At 38.5% G+C, this 20431-nt stretch overlaps 1 protein-coding gene across 1 annotated transcript; it reads left to right on the top strand.

The window, feature by feature from the left end:
- Positions 1-1283: 1283 nt before the first annotated feature.
- Positions 1284-19694, top strand: alx4b (ALX homeobox 4b; the record flags this gene model as incomplete). Its single annotated transcript, XM_079249527.1, is given in 4 exon segments — positions 1284-1626; positions 18750-18769; positions 18771-18878; positions 19374-19694. Coding segments are annotated over 4 exon segments (792 nt in total).
- Positions 19695-20431: the final 737 nt, after the last annotated feature.

The following is a 20431-nucleotide window of genomic DNA, read 5'->3' as shown; positions in this document are numbered from 1 at the left end:
TTTCTTTGGTGTCAAATAAAAAAAAAAAACTTAAAGAATTTTTTTCCTGGTTTGGCCATTCAAAGTGTTAATTGATATTAAACCATTACTTCTATCTCTTAGTGATATTCTAAAAATGAGTCTATATAAGGGAGTAATTTGATACAACTTATCTAATTTGTCCACCGACCAGCATGAAGGCCCATCTTGTTCCATTAAAAAGTCTCTCACTGCTTAATTCCAGAGCATTAATGCCAAGAAGAGGGCAAATCGCTGGTTGATTTGCACCAGAGAGAGAAGCCAAGCTTTCTAGTCAGCATTGTGGGCTAAATGATTTATCATCGATTTAATGCTGAGAGGTGAAAGTTGTGTAAAGATGGCGCGGCCTTAATTTACTTTCACTGGACGTTTATGCCAAACATCCTCATCAGACTCATGTCGAGAGGCTAATAATGTTTTATTTAATGCAGGTCTTGAAAACAAATACACAAAAGAAGTATTTGTGAACTATTTAAGCTTATATCAGCCGACTTCAGGCGCTGTTATTGTTGCGAATTCCTGGATTGATCCCCATATTTACAAGTAGACTCGATGCGTATTCGGGGATCAAAGATAACACAGATGTGATTTTTCCACAATTACCGTGAAATAACCAAGTGTGGACCCCCTTGGCAGATACGGGAACATGCTTTACAATTTGAAACAATGTATAGCCCTTTTCTCTTTGTTTTTCTCTCTAAATGTCAGAGGTGAGGGTCTTAAGCTGCGCAACAGCAGGAATCAAAGCCGTTATATTCATCCTCTAATTGCATTAATGTCATGTGTTGTGTCTCCCGCGTGTTTACCAAAAAAGCTTTCCTCCCTTTTGAGCTTGACCTCCCATTTCTACTGGCTGCATAATAGCAAAGACTGAAGCTCGGTGTGGGCCTACTTCAGACGCGCGTGGAGCCTGAAGGTCGGAGTTGTGCGTGTGCGTGTATCAGAGACACTGTAGGCTACTGAGGCGGCCTCAGCATCAGCAAGACATTTCTCTCTCTCTTTTTTTTTTTTTTTTTTTTTACCTCGACAAACCTTCAGGGGGCTTTTAGCATTTGTTCGGTCTGAGGTCTCTGGAAAACATCTGATTCATATTTTTAACCAGTCCCAGATGCGGCAGTGTAAGTGTGTATGCCTGAGCGCGGCAGTGTGCGTCTGTTAGTGCATGAAAATTAGGGGAGAATATCTGCTGTGTCGTGTAGGGGAGGGAAAGAAGAAGCGTGTGGATTTTTAAAAAAAAAAAAAACAAAACAAAAAACTTTTTAGGTATGAACGCAGATACGTGCGTCTCATACTGCGATATGACATCGATGGATTCTTATTATAGTACATCTACTGCGCAGGGTAGAGATCACCAAGCGAGCCCTTTCAGGACTTTCTCGAGCACAGAAACGAAATACAGCCCCACGTTCATTCCGGGTAAAGGGCAGGCTTACGGAGAGAAGTGCCGGAGTCCTTTCCAGCCAGAGTGCCAATCATTGGATGGCTCTGAGGAGAGCACCTTTAACAAATACCAGCTCTTCATGCAGCGACCGACCTGCAAAACTCCGCCCGAAGGCAGCAAGCTGCACCCGGACAGCGGACATAACGGGACTCTCATTCCCTGCTATGGTGAGTGCAAACAAAACCACAGGAGCCAATACGTGTTGGCTATATGTTTAACATAAGACATTTGTAAACGATTACTGAGATTTAATGCATTTTGTGATGTGAGAGTTAGTGATTTGCAGGGAAGAAAACAGTAAGCCATCAGAGTAAACTTAGCAGAGTCATGTAACCACTGCGTGAATTCATTGGTGATGTAACGCTGTTTATCGCTTCCCAGCCAACGTTGTCTCACGGCAAAGCGTGACACTGTCACATATATGCATTTCATCTGAATTTCCATTATAGCCATTTTTTTTTTATAAAGACCTGGGAAAGCATAAGTAATGCTCTGAAGAGGTGCATAATGTATTCTGACTCCAAAACATGACATTCCTCTTAAAAGCTGTCATTATTAATTGAAGATGAACTGAAAGGAAATAGCGCAGATGCACCACAAATTCCTGTTTTAAATTCCATTTCAAGGGACATAGGCCATCTAAACTCTGTTTAAATGAGACTTACTTGTGTTCTTTCAAGTTTTTTTTTTTTTTTTTTTAAAATTGCTGTATTTAGTTATCGAGTTAATCTTGAACTGACTCCCAGTTGAAGCGGCAGCACCATGCTCACAGTCATCTTCGAACCACTGTCATCATTTTACCTTACAAATTAGGGGAAACAAATCTAATGAAAATAACAGGACAATAAATAGCATTTTGTAAATATCACAGGTCAAAGCGCCCCGTCACACACGCTGACATACACAAGAAAATAAAAAGAAAAGAAAGAAAGAAAGACAGAAAGGTGAAAATAAACCAAATATTTATATCCAGATTACTTTTTTCAGGAACTACCTCAAATGTTATGGATTGATTATTTTACAGACTATTCTGTTTGTAGAAGCACGAAATGGACAACAATTTAATTCATATTAATAAGTGATCAGACCTAAATATAAAAGTAAGAGCTTCCCAGACCAAAACAAAGACAGTTTATAGGCCGTAAAAGTCCACACTCGTCAATTAAATAGGCCCACTTCATGTAAAATTTTTGGATACTCTGACAAAATTATTTTAAACCAGAACTTTAAAGCTTTGCCGACTCTTGACCATTAATTTTAGTTCCATGTAACTTAACTCAGTTAAAAAAAAAGTTGCCCTTTTGTTATAGGAAGCGGCTCTAAAATAAACTCTTTTAGATAAAACGGATTCAAGTTGCTTTTATTATGAGAAAAGGTCGAAAGGCCAAATGGGGCTTAAAACAGGCCATTGTACAATAACAGATAATACACTGCACTTATTTGTGTAGCTATATTCGAAACTTCATCAAAAGTGTGCCTGTTTTAGTGCGCATCAAGCTATAGACCCGTTGGCGCCCTTGCGCCTTAATTAAATTCCAGATGTTTATCATGATGCTGCAGAGGAAATCATCTCCTGTTATGGTTGCTGAATTTGGATACATGTTAATTGTATCCATACACACTTCAGTTCGCGCCGATACTTTTGGAAGTTTATCATAAGCAAACTGCTTCATTGTTTAAACTGTTTTAAAAAAAATAAATAAAAACAAAACAATTGAAACTTAACCATCCTCAACACGGTGGGACAACAATGGGTCTGTAGTGTAGCTAACTTTATGCGCAGTAGCCTGAACCACAGTCTGCCATAATATAGGATTATTTCCTGAAAAATAACTGAACTCATTTTTTCCAACACATTCAGCACCCCTGCGCCCAAGTGAGTCGATTTGGCAAGTGCATTGACAGAACCATTTAAACACCATCATTAAATGCAACATGTCTCCCTTGAGGAAGAGCTGCGCAATGTTATTATTGAAAATGTTGCAGCCAGATGAAGGCATCGTGGTTCTGGGGAGGATGCTTTAGGGACTTGCCAAAGCCTCAGGCGTCAACAGGGTCGTGCTGTTATGTGTGGTCCTCAACGGGAGATACATTGCTTAATGCTGATGCTTTATCTCCATCATGATGACAAAAGTCATCTCGTGTCCGCAGGGAATTCTTCCGTGGCAACTTCAGTTCAGCTTTAATGGCGTTCACATGACATCTCAGCAAGCTTTATATATATATATATATATACATACATTTTATAGCCTACATTCTAATTAGAAAAACAAAGCTAAAAGTATAGATATATTAAACAAAAACAAAAAACAACAACAAAAAAAAAAACCCAACAACTCGAATTATGTATATTCTTATTAAATCATCTTTGGGATATGCTGAATGAGTGTTAAAAAAAAGTGACAAACTTGTTTTTATTTTGCAGACACTAATGTCTTTTGTATTTATTGTTTGAATGCAGTTTAGTCTGATTAGGATTCTTTAACCACTTTCATTAGAAATTGCTGCGTTGTCTCAAAAAGTTCAAATAATTTCTGCCGAGGGTTTGGGTTGGTGATGAGCACATTCAAATGCTTGTTAATGCATCTGATGGTCTCACTGTGAGGACAGGGACGTGGCTACCTGCTCACAGCAATGAATGAAACAGATGCCCCCAGAGCTGATCGAGAGCTAAGGAATGCAGGTCAACACTGCAGGAGAGGTCTGGATTAATGTAAGGCAGATGTGCATTACTGGTTCCTATGGTTATTATTCATACTCCCCAAACATCAGATCTCCAAAGCTACAGAGAGTCCCCGAGATGACAAAGTGGGACTGGTTTACATAACCTTGTCTCCACATTACCTTTTATAAACAAGCAGAGAGTCAGAAATGGATATTGGGATTGGGTAATGATTTGAGAGACTTGGGAGGAATGAGAAAGTTTCTGGGAAACTGACTGTTTACCTGCAAGTACCATTCTGAATTCACTGCTGAATCTCAGTTTGTTTTGATCCTGACTAAAAGATGCAGTTCTGATGGAGACTGAAATGTTTTGTATACATAAACCTGTGAGGAGAACATCCTCAGACTTTATAAATTTAAGAGAATGTAAACTGGACAGTCCACTAGCACCTTCCTACGACGTCCTCTACTGTTTGATTTCGTGCTTGTGTTGTTCTCACTCATATGTAAGTCGCTTTGGATAAAAGCGTCCGCTAAATGACTGTAGAATAGAAATAGAAATAGAATAGAATAGAATAGAATAGAATAGAATAGAATAGAATAGAATAGGAAATGAAGGTAAACCCAGCTGCAAAGGAGACATATTGTTATGGGGAAAATGGTGCAGGCTAAATGCCGGTCACATCCTATTTTTTTCTTTTTCTTTTTGTCTTTTCACAAAACATCAAAAACATATGATACAACCTGAAAATATGGCGATCATGTGTCAATCACTGAATGTTCAAGCAACACCTCCTCCTCTGTGGGATATTGAGCATCCTGTGATATGTAAAACATTTTCTCAGCAAACGAAAACCAAAACAAAACCTCAAAAAATCCTGGCAGCACTTTAAAAAGCATCCTGTCAAAATATAGTGTTCTAAGTACATGTAAAAAAAAAACGTGGGGAAGTGATGTCACAAGATATGCATGCGCTGATGACTAACACATTGTGTAGATGTTAACAAAAGCAATGTGGTGACACCTGTGATCACTCCAGCGTGTGTCTGTGAACCAGAATAAATTAAAATATATAATGAATTAGTACTTTAAAGAGCAAACTCTTGACTTGTTGTAAAGTAAAGGCACATTTAAATATGTGGCTTATGAGGTAAATTAGCAGCAAGTTGCCTGGCTTTAATAGACAAAAGAGTCAAAGAAATTTTGCCAGTAAAATTCTTGTTTTCTTTTCTTGCTTTTTAAGTAGTGTCCTATGACCAGAATTTTAAAAGAGGTTTTCCTGCTCGTATCTGTCCCTGCACTTTGTCAGCAGATGTGGAATGCCTTGGTCTTTCATTTCAGACTCCTCTCTTACAGGGGAAGGTAACCTCTTACTGCCTACCTGACATCTGTAAATGGAGCAGAAATAAACACCAACTAAGAATTTCTGTCCAGGCGGCGCATATTGTGATTGGTGCCTTTGGCATTGTGGACGGCTGTGGAACTTTACCTATATGTTTCTCTTATTTCTTATCAGTAATCAGCTAAATCTAACCTCCACATGAGCTCTTGAACTGTGTAAACATGTGGCCATGGAGTACTCTGTTTCGATCATAAAGGGAAAAAGCTTGGAAACTACTTGGCAAAGCGAGGGAACCATGATCATTTTCAGTACGATGATTAACTGTAGTTCTTTTTCTCTTTTCAGTTTGCTTTAGGCAGAAGAACATAACTCACTTTACTTGATATATGTTCTATGTGCAGTGAAAGCCAGAGGTAATCGCCTCGTTACACTGGCTGCAGAGCCATATTTCTTCATGCCTGTCTGTTACCACAAAGCAGAACAAATGTGAGTCCAATATGATCTAGACAGTATAAATTCTAAGTTTTGGGCTACTGTAAAACTTATATACAGTATATTCTTAATTACAGTATTTTAATTCCTATACTCTTCTAATGACTTAAAATTTAAAACTAACTAAATTAATTCCTTTTTGGCATGAATACATGACTTAAAATGCTGACAATACAGTCGCTGGATTTAAAAGATTACCTGAACAAATCCCAGCTATTATGACCATAATGATTTGAATATGCAGTTCTTAATATTGATACATAATGACATAAATGCCATTTTATCAGGATGTTCTACATTTTCCCCCAAAAGAAGCTTTCTGCACTGTAAGTATCCCTCTAACAAAAACAAAACAACAAAACAAAACAACAAAACACATACCTAGAACTATTTTTGTGCACACATACAAAGCAGCCGTAGCCCAAGTTATTATGACAGTAGTGAGGTCATGATCGTGTCAGTTACAAAGAGCTGAGGCTTTGCAGAAAGATTTCTCTCTTTCCCAGGGAATCTGCATTCTTGCATGAACTGCTGGCATAGATCTCACCTCAGGAACATCTGGGAGCCTCCCTTCTATCAGGAAACAACAGTCATCATCAGGTCTTTGACTGAGCTGTGGTAAAACTACTTCAGGTCAAACTAAGTCTGTGATATATATATATATATATATATATATATATATATATATATATATATATATATATATATATATATATATATATATATATATATATATATATATATATATATATATAAAAAAAATATATATATATATATATATATATATATATATATACATATATATATGTATATATATATATATATATATATATATATATATATATATATATATATATATATATATATATATATATATATATATATATATATATATATATATATATATATATATATATATATATATATATATAAAAAATATATATATATATATATATATATATATATATATATACATATATATATGTATATATATATATATATATATATATATATATATATATATATATATATATATATATATATATATATATATATATACATATATATATATATATGTATATATATATATATATACATATATATATATATATATGTATATATATATATATATATATATATATATATATATATATATACACACATATATATATATACATATATATATATATATATATATATATATATATATATATATACACACACATATATATATATATATATATATATATATATATATATATATATATATATATATATATATATATATATATATATATATATATATATACATATATATATATATATATATATATATACATATATATATATATATATATATATACACACACACACACACATATAAATGCATGGTCACTTGTTGACAACTAAACCCAATGGGATGTTTGCTTCAATTCTACTCCATATAAGGATGATGGGCAGCCATTGTGGCATGTGACTGTCAACTTTAAGTGTTTTGAGGCAATATTTTAGAGCACTCTGTTTAAAAGCATTCCCATCCCTATTTAGTGTTTGGTCATTAACCCTTCCCCAGGTTACTAATTTATAGTGTTTCTTTTATTTGGCTTCACTTGACCCTCCCTGTCCCATTCCATAAAAACCGAGAGGGTGCCCTGTTGCTTTACAACCAGTTAAATTACACTTTGATGTTTTCTCTCTGTTTTCAGCAGTGATTAAATTGCTGACCCTAGTAAACATCTGACCTCAGCTAACTGAAGCGGCCTGCAGCTTGTCACAGAAAAAGCTGGCAGGTTACAGGAAAAGTAGAGTATATTTGGTGCATTTGTATGCATCGTACGTTGATGAGTGCTGAAACAAGAACAACTGTCAAAAACACATTCCTCTGACTGTCAAAAAAATTTGGAGCCAATGCAGTGGAATCTTGGCTCCCAAAAGAAAGCAGTGTGTGATGGCTGTGTTTTCCAGGGCAGCATGCAGAAGAGACAACTCAGCATGCGGGAAAATTTCAAGATGTTTGTGGCAAAATAATCTGTGTGGTTGGAGTGACAGAGAGAAGAAAGATGAGTTTAGAGAACTAGGCAGAGAAAAGATGTTGATTAGTGCAGATTCCAGCGATAAATGTGGTTTTACAGCTAGTGTTGAACTGAATACTTTGAGGGACAATTTGCCTATTACAGGTATTGCCAAATTCATATCTCTCCTTTACACCACAACCTACAGCAAGCAGCCACTAATAAAACTGACTGGTAACAGGAGTAACAGTACAACATGTCCTATCAAAAGCCAAAAATACTTCAATCAGCCCATGTCACATTTATTTAAGAAGCACATATTAATCTTATGCCCCCTTCCCCTTATTCTTTAATATTTTGTAGCTTTGCTAAAAGTGCAACGTCTGTGCTGATGGGAGTGTGGCTTGTCTTGCTCACTGGAGACACTGGTTTTGAACTGTCTGAAATGCTTCGTTTGTGGTACAGGCTTTCCCACGGTTACTTTTCTACATCACTGTGGAAACCCATCTACACACTAGCTGTGCAGGGGCCATTTTGGAATGACTTGAACAAAGAGCTGTTCATTATTTATGTCAAATTAGTCAACCAGTGAAAGCAGGTTGGATTTTTTCAGTAGGTACAAATAGTAGAGTAGTAATAGTAGGAAGTTCCGCTGGAGTTTTTCTGACAGAAAATAACAAGAAACACTGCTGCAATATACAGTATTAAAAAAAAACATGTTTATCTTAGTCATTTGTATTGTAGTGAAACGCAAACATTAATGGTGTAAAGAATTACAGATAAAAAAAAAATCTGATTTTAATATTAGAAATGCAAGTACATCAGTACACAGACTAATAGGTGGTATAATGTAAACCATGAATTGGTAAATGGGCCGATTTTTATGTTCACAGTTGGTTGACTAAGGTTTCGCGGCTGATCCTGCTCGAAACTAAAGCAAGATTTGGATCACCATAGATCAGTGCCATGCCAGCATGGTTTATCATGCGTTAACAGCGTATCAGCTGGCATGCCTGAGACTCAAAAGAGTGGATGTGGTATATGCATCCACCAGTTGTTTGCATATAAGTCAGAAAATGTAAGTAAAAAACACAAATACAGTTTTAAATATGATTTGTGGAAATCATTGGCAGGGACAGAATCGGATAAAAGTCCTTAAACCCTTGAGGTGACAGATCTGAAAACTCACTTGCTGAGCGGGCGCTAATACAGCTAGCACACACACAGAGTTAAAGATGCACAATTGATGATAAAGGATGTATAAAATACTTTTTAAAAGCAAAAGCTAAAGGCTTTGTTGACATGATAGTGTAGATACATAAAAACTGTAGCATGAGCATAATTTGTGCACTCTGGTACCCAGGCTAGTAGTGTTACACTCCTCCGATGTACAACGTAGCTGTTCTAAACGTGAGTATGTGCCTGACTGTTTTTTGATAACCTCTTGTAGTTTTTTAGTTACCGAACAAAGGAACTGACTGGCACAATACTGTGAAAAGAAGTGTACAAGAGAGGAGTTTGGCATCTTTCAAAAAGTTCTTTTTGTTCCCATTTTATAAAGCTAGCTAGCTGCTCATATTTTCAGATTTTCTGTACATACATGGGAACTTCTAATTCAATGCTTTATATCAAAGCTACAGTTGATCATTTTTTTTTTTAGTCTGGGTGAAGTGGGTCCTCGCCCTCATAGTTAGACCCCTCAGTTTACTGTAAATCTGTAAAAACTCTGACCAATCCAAACGTTCGGACCGAATTGAAGTTGCTTCATTTCTCATATTTTGTGAGCTTCTTCCCCCTCCTTTCCTCCTCCCTCTCCAGCAGTACATACCTGATTCCACACCCTGCATATAAATAGCGTGTTAGGACGAAAATACAAAGTACTGAAAAAGAAACTTGGATTGCAAACATGACTGAGAAAATGCAGAAAGGATTTCCCCAATTTATTTCCTCGGTTTATTTGCCTCTTCCTGCTAAACAAGAGAGAAAGAGAAAATCGTTGGTGGAAAAAGCTGCGAATAAAAAAAAAAGCCTTGAATCACTCAAGGAGCAAAGCCAGAGGGGGAGGAGCCAAAACAGGGTGCCACTTTCAAATCTTGCTCGCTGCCCAACATTACCTACTCCAGCTTTAAAACAAGTGTGTATATTGCCCGTAGTTTTAAACTTTTTTAACTTTTGCAGACACCAGAATAAATGTTAACAATACGAATGAAAATCTTAAACATTAGCATGCCCTAACTGCTTTCTTCACATCCCCTCCTCTGTGCACCCATCTGCACCCCCAAACTCACAGGATATGTGCCTTGCTCAGAGGCATGACTGTATTTTCTCTCACTGAGGCAAATGCCAGGCAGGAACCTGGACTTGCCCTTTCTTACTTTACAAACACTGCGGCCATGCTTCTGCCCAGAGGTGGATTGAAATTTTTGCACAGTGCATGAGGATAAGAGGCCAGCTCTGGGGTTGGTGATGTCAGCACATCTGCCTGCGTGGTGACTGTAAAAAAAGTCTGACAGGTAGGCCACGGCAATATGAGGTCATGAACTCCAGCTGGGCGAGCTATGTTGTTCCATTAGTGTCTCAGCCGGAGTTAGTGTGATCCAGAGAGCAGGTTAGAACCGCTACAGCTTTGAGGGAATGACTATTGACATATCATTGAGGGACACTCTAGCCTAAGGCGCACTAATCTATAAAAACAAACATGCTTGTAACAGACAGCCTCCGCCTAGCTTCATCACTCCTAAACTATTCAGTCATCAACCACTAAAAAACTTGGCCCAAAGGTTTATGAGAGCCAGAAAGTATTAGCTTTCTTTTTTTGGACGTCTTTGGAGAATGACAAGCAGGCATTGCAACATTAGCAAATTAAAAATGCAAAGCGACAGTGATGTGCAAATAAGCACATATTGTAAGTTAATCATCTGTAAACTTCCAAAGTACAAGACAAATTTTGTTAGACTAAAATGATGCCACTGTTGCACAAGTCCCACAAAACTATGTAGAGGAGACCATTATGGACTAGATTCAGACCATTAGGAGAGTGTTCTTTGTTCTCATTGGCAGGGAAGGCAAATAGAGGCTGCCCGACCTCACTGTTCTCACTGGCCCATGACCCGAGCCCCTTGGATTATTTATTCACACGGCTGTTTGTTTATTGAAGGAGAAGGGACAGCTTTGTTCATCTCCTTAAAAAGAAACAAAAAAATCCCTGTATGTGCTGACAGGAACAGAACACGTTCTGACACAAAATGCAAGCTTGCAAAATTGAAGGTGACAAACACAATGTTGTTTATGTCTGAGGGTCAACACTGTGGGGTAAAAGTGGCTTCCCCTCCGATACACAAGGCCCACCAATCACGACTCAAGATGTAGAAGATTACTTGTGGTTCAGATTTCAGGTAGCGTAGTGCGATGTGAGGGAGAAGGCTTTGTGGGTTGGGTCACAGGTCAGATCAATGTAAAGTGACATACCTTTCAAACAAAAAAAGACAGTTTTTTTCTCTTTAACGTTCAGACTTGCTATTCATATGTGAGGCTTTTGAGCCTTAAAATAAAACATCACAGAGATGATGTAATCTTAAAGGAAATGCCACTTTGTGGGGATGTTGTAATGTGATGATGAGCAGAACCACTACCAAATTGAATGCCAGGGACCATGGTTTCATTCACTTCACATTCATTTATTATTTTTTTTATAACATTGCTCTGTTGGGAGTATAACTGTAATTACAAGACTATTACAAACACCATGTGCTATACTTTATTCAGCTCCAAAGTTGTCAGAGGTAGCCAGGATTTTGAGAAGTGCCATTCTGTCACAGAATCAGAGGGTTAGTCTGGATATTCGACAGTATACTTGTGATCATAAGGATACAATGGTCCAAACTGACAATGCATTTGCCAAGTTGCCCTGGCAAATGCCTTTTAGTAATGCAGAACTCCAAAAACACTGTATTCTGCTTGTCATAGCATTTCTTTATGCTAGTTCTCCAAACACTATACACCAGTTTATAATCCAGTTTGTCTGTTAAACATTTAAAGAACTCATGAAAAATAAGCTTAACTTCACATGTGAACTAGGAAGAGAAATCTTTTAAAAGAACCACCACTGATATTCTCTCTCTGCCTGTCCTTAAACACAGGTAAAGATGGCCTGAGTGAGACTGAGTTGCCCCCAAGTGTCGACCCTCCGGGGATGGAAGGTAGCTACCTGAGCCTAAAAGAACCTGGTGTGAAGGGGCCGAGTGAGCGCCCGGGGTCAGACCTCTCCAGTCCTCTGGACAAAACTGAAGCTGAGAGCAACAAAGGCAAGAAGAGACGCAATCGCACCACATTCACCAGCTACCAGCTGGAAGAGCTTGAGAAAGTTTTCCAGAAGACACACTACCCAGATGTCTATGCCCGTGAACAGCTGGCACTGAGGACAGACCTGACAGAGGCTCGTGTTCAGGTGAGGATCATGAAAATAACACAGAGTTCCACCTGGAATCATCCATTTTTTAATCAGTCCAGGGCTAGAAAAAAACATTGCCATGGAAATGTGATATCTCAGTGTGTCTGAGATAAATTATTAATCAGAGCTGTGAAAAGCTGTGTTTTACACAATTTCATGCTGAACCATGATCTTTTGTTACCAATAGGATGTGTTGCTTAGACCCAACTAGGTGGTTTTCAGGCCTGTAATTCCTTAGTTATTAGTGTATAAACAGAGTACAATGTGCAGTTTAGTTAAAACAATGTCCACTTACAGACTCCAAGTGTGTGCTGGATTGTTAGCTAACAAGTACAGAACTTGTGCATGTTTCCAGATTAGTTTCAGAAAACATGAAATGTAAGAATCATTTAGTTTATGCATATCTGATGATTCTAAATAGACAATGTCCGTGCCACTTTATTACACCTGATAACAGGTTTCTGAATTGGCCTGAGCAAATGAACATGATAAGCTAATAAGACTTCTACTAAAAATGCTCCCCCCCCCGTTTTGGCTCTGTCTTCCAAAACAGCCACAAATAATTGTAATGGATCATGAAGTTTAAGAGACGATTAGGTAAAGACTCTAAAATACTTACATTAATAACAGATAACAGATTAATTTAATATCTAACTGACAAGTAACACTAATAGATGTAAGTAAATGTTGTTCTATGGGTTAAAATAAGTCATGTGTTACAGTTTGTGTACCTGTGACTGCTGTGCTTCATCATCATGCTTACAGAGATTCTGATTCTGATGTCACTTGACCATAAATAAACAGTATGTGTTTCGACGTATTTCCTGTCGTTCCATCCCAGGAAGACACTGTCCATGCTCTCTGTTGTATGAGCACAGTTGTTCATGTTTGCATGTTAATAATCGCTCAGGGACTTGACAGAAAGTGCTGAGAGAGTTAACACTGGCATATTGACAAAGATTGTTCTGAACGGTAGACAGCAGGGCCCATTGTTCAAAATCTCTCTTTCTGCCTGCCAGTTTTAGATCTGAGTGGGATGGGTGGGACTAAGGGAATACTCAACTCTTAACGCTTGCATGGTGTAGATTCTGCAAGAAGGTCAGAGGCCAAGGGTTTCTCCCCAGCACTACCATGTTTAAACTAATTCATTGCACAACTCTGGAGGCACGGAAGGAAAACACATGGAGAGCCATCAAAGCTATTTGGCACGGGTATAAAAGACACTCAGAGATGCCAGTTTCAATTTCCACGCATAGTCTGAGACATAGTCAGGGACAGAGAACCTGGCCTGGTCCTTGTGGTGGTACAGTAAAATAAGTGCATTCATGCACTGTTCACACAGGCCCATCTATTCCCCAGATGAATATAATTAACTTTTTTCATCTGACAAGCTCACTGCAAAGTCACTGTGAGGTTTGACCCAAACTTCTAAAAATCAGACCCAAAATATGCACGCAATCAAGACTAAACCTCACAATTTCATTTGAAGGTCCATCAAGACAAAGTCCAGGGATATCCAATTGTTGAATACCGAGGGGCACTTGAAGTTTGGCAAGCCATAGTAGAAGCCTTTTCATCTTCCAAACAACAGCAATTGAAATCCAGACTACAGATGTTTTCTGCTAAAATGCCAACATTAGGGTTGTACAGTTTCATCCTCAGTTTGATGATGAATGTCTTCATAAAGTCTGGCTGCAGCTGTCCATAATCTTGTCTGTGACTTCCGCTGTCACGAGTTTACTTAGCACAATCAGCTCTCAGCCTCAGACTTGAACTTCACATCCCTGCTTGCTTTTTATGGAGGTAAGGGTTGTGTGCAAGTGAGGCAGTCTATCAATCGCAGCGGACCTGGATGACAGAGATGAGGTGAGACGGCTGGACTTCAAAGCCTCTTTTGGAGCTGTGGACTCTGCCCTCTTTCTCTCCCTCTTCCTTCTTCCCTGCCTACTGGCTCTGGAGCATAAATAAAGCTCTATAATGGCTCTGTGAGCTGCATTTCGCTGTCAGCATCTTTAGCAATTACTGTATCACCGCCAAACACTGTATCACCGCTACAAGAGCACCAAGCCACCTTCCTTGCAGATGCCTGTTAAATAAAACAAACAAACGTGGAAAGTGTTGTCAGTCTGTAAATTTTATTCTCCTGGGTTTCATGTTGAGGGTTGACCAATGTTGTTAATCAAGATAAATAATAAATGGAACTGTTGTAAATTAGATATCTGCCTTTGTAAAGATATCCACCAGTGGCCCTCAATAAGAAAATGCACAAGTTTCTAAGTTAGGGAATACAAGGCATGGAGCAGCAAAGGACACATCTGACTTCATAATGTTCCTCAAACTATCTCGCTCCCAAACTATTTGGCTTGGTTCTTGCTCCTACTGCTGTTCAAAGGAAAAGCTATGAAGAGCAAGCCCTCAGTGAAACGCTACGCACTCTACAGCCAGAAAGCAAGACAAGGGGAATGTATGTGCTGAGACATTGTGTGCTTATTTATAAAATGTTTCCAGTAAGTGTTTATGAGGGTCCAGGTTAAAATACTGCATTTGTTAGAGAGTTATGTTAAAATCTGTATATAATATAGTAAGTGTGCATGTTTTCTGTGTGCATCCTACGTGTGTGTGTGATTGTGTGTGTGTGTGTATGTGGACGCCTGGTCCACTGCTCTTGTCTGCACGCCTCTGAAAGGTCAGAGGGGTTAGCTGCGGAAAGCCGAGGGCTTAGGCGTCAGGAAATTAAACATGAAATGAAAACAAGCTCCAGTTTGAACATTCTCCCATCTCACTTTCCAATATCCCCACTTCCCTTCACCGACATAAAAGGGAGGTGGGAGGAGAGAGGGGTCGGTGTATGTGGGTGGGGGTGTTGAGGGACAGAAGAAGCAGAGCTTCGACAGAGGAGTGGGAGTATGACAATAAGATTAAGATGAGAAGAGGAGGGAAGTTATCTTGATTCGTCACGATTAAGGTGACTGCGCAGTAACTGATAAAAGTTGATATCTTAAAAGGAAAGTCGAGAGCTTTGAAATCCCTCTGACACCTGAGCTCTGAGATGAAATTAATGAACACATACCGCTGCTTTTAAAAGCATCTGTTTTCTTATAAACAATTAAAGACAGGCCCTGCGATGGACTGGCGAGCTGTCCAGGGTGTACCCTGCCTGTCGCCCAAAGCCGGCTGGGATAGGCTCCAGCTTCCCCATGACCCTGAATTGGAATAAGCGGTTCGGAAAATGAATGAATGAATGAATGAATGAATTAAAGACAGTTTTTAGCACCATTTTCTTTTCCAGGTAATCATAAATGTAACATCAGTACTTCATTTAGTAAGAAATATAAAATTTTGTTTTTAAAAAATCCTGGTGTAATTTGCATGGTAGGTATGGGTGTTGATAACATTTTCTTTCTTTTTGGAAACTCATGTGGCTAGTTCACATCATGTGCTTGTATTCAAGGCATTAGTTCTTGCAAATTAAATGGCGCTCTAACCTGTAACAAATTAATGCTTTAGCTTAGAGTCAGCACCTAAAGCTCACACCAGGGTTTTGTTTTTTGCTGATTTATGCTGCTTGAGTTCTGTCCCACATTTCTGAGTCTCTGTGGATAAAAGTTACTGCTAAATGAGTAAAGCTGTATGTAACTGTACACAAGCCTTATTAATCCAATTAGGGTCTTTTTGTTTTAGGGGTTATATTTGGAAACCTGTGACATTATGAGCTCATGTAACCAAAGACCCACCAAAGGAAAGACATGGAAAACCTTAAACAATAATAGACCCTCAAATCCTTAGAGGGAGCATAACATAGACTCATAGCCCCCTTCCAAATATATGGTATAATTCAAAGGGCAACAACCTTTCACCTTGACATTGGGGTCCAACAACAATCTCCCATATCAGATTACCACTTTGCAAGGATAAACTGTCCTCTAATCCTGCCAGTTGACCCGAAGCATGTCTGCGTTAGATGACATCTCTGAACGTCAGCTTGTCTTTAACATATAAGTACCATATATGGTCTCCTCTTTGATAATGAAACACCTAGTAATTTAAAGCATGTACAGAAATAGCTCATTTGTTTACAGGTTTAATCATCGTTGCTGCTCTAATCCCATTTCATCAAAATCTATGTCTTCCTGATAAAAAAAAAAACAAAACAAAACAAAACAAAAAAAAAAACAATTTGAAAATGACCCAGGAGCTATCAGGAAGGAATGACAAAGGGGAAATTGCATGTCAAGGACTGTGAAAACCACAAGCTGATTGGGCTGGGAATCAACCCACAATCCAAGTTCAAATCCCTGTGTCGAAGCGGGATTGCTCTCTTTAGTCTCTTTGAAGATTGGGATTGTTTCCCGCTTCCCTCTTGGGAGGACAAGAGTCAGACAACCAACAAATAGATACAAATAAACATGTGGAGGCTCACACTACCCCCCCCATCTACTTCTCTATTCTTTTGAATAGAGATGTTAGAAAAGTCTCTGGACTAACTGAGAAACAAGCTTTCCAACTTGTCTTTAAAATAGTATAAATAAATAATCTATGAATGGATTACATTTTTATTAAGCATAACTTAAAATCAGGATGTCAGTATTAGGAAAAATCGTCTAAAATTAGGCATTATTACATCTCACTGTCATATAATGATAGGTTTCTATTTAATTGACAATATTTGTTTTAATTTAGCTTTACCAGACATGCAGTCCTCCCCGTGCTGCAAATATTTATGATTACATTTATTATCGTTATTACTATATAATATTATTTTTCGCACTGGCATTTTTATGAAATGAAACACATTTTTTTTATCTGTAAAGTTTCAGAAAACATATCTAAATACCCCTACACAGCATTGTCGTACTGAAATGCATAAACTGGCCATGACATTATTTTACTACCTGATGGAGGCTTGTTAAGAGAACATTGCGCCTGCAACACAAACAACATGTTGTCCATTACTCACTGGACTACAGGAGATCTAGTCTTGTTTGTCAGATAATGTCGTCCTACCTAAACCCTGAAATTTCTTTTTAAATACTTTTCATCTGAACATTTAAAACAATAACTTATTTTTAAGTAACAAAAGCCTAAAAAACAACATGGAAGGCAATAGAGAAGCAATTCCATTAAAAAAGAAAATTAAGATTCCCTTGTTGGCTTTGCATTTGTGCATCTCTACCGCGGTCTATTCCTGTCACATATCACTCATTGGTTTGTAGGCTTCTTTTTTTAATCCTAACATTGATTGACCTTTTGATACTTTAAGGCTTTGGATCTCTTAGTGATGTGTAAGGGATTGCTTGGGCTGATAACCAGAAGGTACTCTTTAATCCCACTGGGTCACAGGCAATACATACATCTGTCACTCAAATTGAACACGTTATTTAATTTAAATGAATGAGTCACCTTGTAATTAACCCTCATACAATTGTCATGAAGGAAAAAAGATTCAAGGAAATTTAAAGAAGATCAGACATTGTACAACAGCTGCTGTGAGACAGGCATAAAAATATGAAGAAAATAACAGATTTCTACAGTTCATATCACTGACATGAATAGCAGCATTTCAGAGAAGTCTTAAGGGAGTTTCTTAAGCTGTATACATTTCAGTTCATAACATGGTTATTTTCAAACTCTTTTACACCCTTCTTCAGTCATGCTCTCCGGCTCTTTGTCAGTAAGTTACTGAAATCATACAGTCTGAAAAATAGCCTCTCTGTTCATCTCTGGATTCAGAAACAACAAGCTTGAGGTGGCACTTGCAATACTAAATAAATTCAAAGATGAAAATATATCTGTATACACACACATATGCCGTCTTGGTCAAAAGTTCAACATTTGTTTCACGGATTATAAAGAGGGATTCCCCACTGTATCCCACAGTGTGGACATGTGGAAGAGAGCACACCTTTCTCAGAGTGATTTATGAACGACTGCAGGCCCAGATGTGGCTCTGTCGACGCTGGCAACCTGAAGGGAGGCAGACGTCTATGTATCAAAGGGAGGAGCTGAAGCAAGCTGCACCCGGGGAGACTCACCATTTTCACATCAATAGCTCAGTGTGGACGGCACTTTAAAGACACGTCAAGTCTTAAAAACTAGGGCTTGGACTTTCATGTTCTGCAGAATTTATTTGCTTCACTATCTTCGGTTTATGTGGTTCAGTTTCTAACCTTCACTTGCTGTGCAATAAGATGGTGTTCTGCAAAAATACTTGGTGTTGCAATATGAGGGCTCTTATGGCTATGTTTAAAAATGGTGTAAAAGCTTTGTTTTGTAGAGGCTGCTCTGTGTTATGAAGTATTTTCCTGATGGATTGCTTTTCTTTTTTTGCAGGTGTGGTTCCAGAATCGCAGAGCCAAGTGGAGGAAGCGAGAACGTTTCGGCCAGATGCAACAGGTTCGCACGCACTTCTCAACTGCCTATGAATTGCCTCTACTGACTCGGCCTGAGAACTATGCACAGGTACAGTAACATTACTGTCAACCTGCAGTAATGCAGTGGTTTTGAAGTTGCCCTGTTCATTGCCTTGAGAAATATTGCAGCAAACACATGCTATCAAAGTGTTTTACAAAGTGAATGCACGCCTGCATTCTGTCTGTTGTGTTTTCTTGTTTTTAATCAAAGACAGATATTTGCCAGCAAGAGAAGGTGTTATCTAAACAAAAAGAGAAAGCAGTATAAAAATGATGACCATGTGCCTGATAAAAGTGTATAGTTGACATACAATGTAGACCATAATCTTCTGAGAGGTGGTCCTCCATGCAGTAAGTCTCTGCTAGGGTCTAATCTTGTGTATTTTATTCTCATGAATAAATTATTTCAGCTGAAAGTCACTATAGATCTCATCAGTCATGGGTTGATTGGGTTTGATGGTACTTCGTTACTTAACCACTATCTAAATACACTATGACATGAGAAATGACAGTGATTTAGGACATAATCCCTGCTCTTGTCCAGATCCAGAATCCATCGTGGATTGGGAGCAGCAGCGGAGCATCTCCAGTGCCAGGCTGCGTTGTTCCTTGCGATTCCGTTCCCTCCTGCATGCCCCCTCACCCTCATGGTCCTGGAGGCGTCTCTGACTTCCTGGGTGTGCCCAGTCCAGGGAGCAGCCACATGGGACAGACACATATGGGCAGCCTGTTTGGGGGTGCAGGGATCAGTGGGGGAATCAATGGCTATGATCTCAATGTTGATCCAGACCGCAAGTCCTCCAGCATAGCTGCACTGCGTATGAAAGCCAAGGAACACAGTGCAGCCATCTCCTGGGCTACATGATGTCCCACCGTGGTTCCACCCTGCCCCCATATGGCCCCATCTCCGGAGCAGCCATCAGCAAGCACTGAGGGGGAGGAGAGGGTTTTCCTGAGAGCACTAATGATAACACAGGTCAAATGATCAGGGAGAGACTGTGGAGATAAGAGAAGCCTTAATAGCGGCCAATGCAAGCAAGATAGATGTGACTGACAATCAGCAGATGCTGAAAGTAAGAAAAATATCCCTGATTCCTTGATCTATCAGGTCTCAGTGCAAAATATGGGTTTTGACTCCAATAAACTGGGTAACATTTGTAATTATGAAAGGTTTCAGAAAAATATAAGAGAGAAAGCACCAGCATTGGTAACAAAATATCCTCATTAAAATTTATGACCTCTTTGCCAAAATCAGCCATATCATAAATTATCCGCATTTATAGCAATTAGCATAAATAGCATTATTTGACCTCCATACAGTCATGGTTTTTAAATTACCCATTCAGCCACAATCATGTCATTATGCGACTGCTACACTTTACAAATGCATAACGTGTTCGCATTGTGTTATTTGTCTTAAACAAGTCGACTCACTGTGAGCAATCCCAGATGCATACAAAAGGCTGAGCGTTTACTTTGTGTCACTTTCTATTGCAAACTACAGTCATGACAAGAAACAACTATTTTGTCTCAACATGTTGAAGGTAGTTTATGTCTCTGTAAACAGAGGCAGAAGTTTATTGCAATAAGTGAACCTAATCG

Source organism: Telmatherina bonti (assembly GCF_933228915.1).
Source record: "Telmatherina bonti genome assembly, chromosome: 2".
NCBI lineage: Eukaryota > Metazoa > Chordata > Actinopteri > Atheriniformes > Telmatherinidae > Telmatherina > Telmatherina bonti.
Note: the sequence above shows the minus strand (reverse complement) of the source record. Positions and strands in the feature narration are given on the sequence as shown.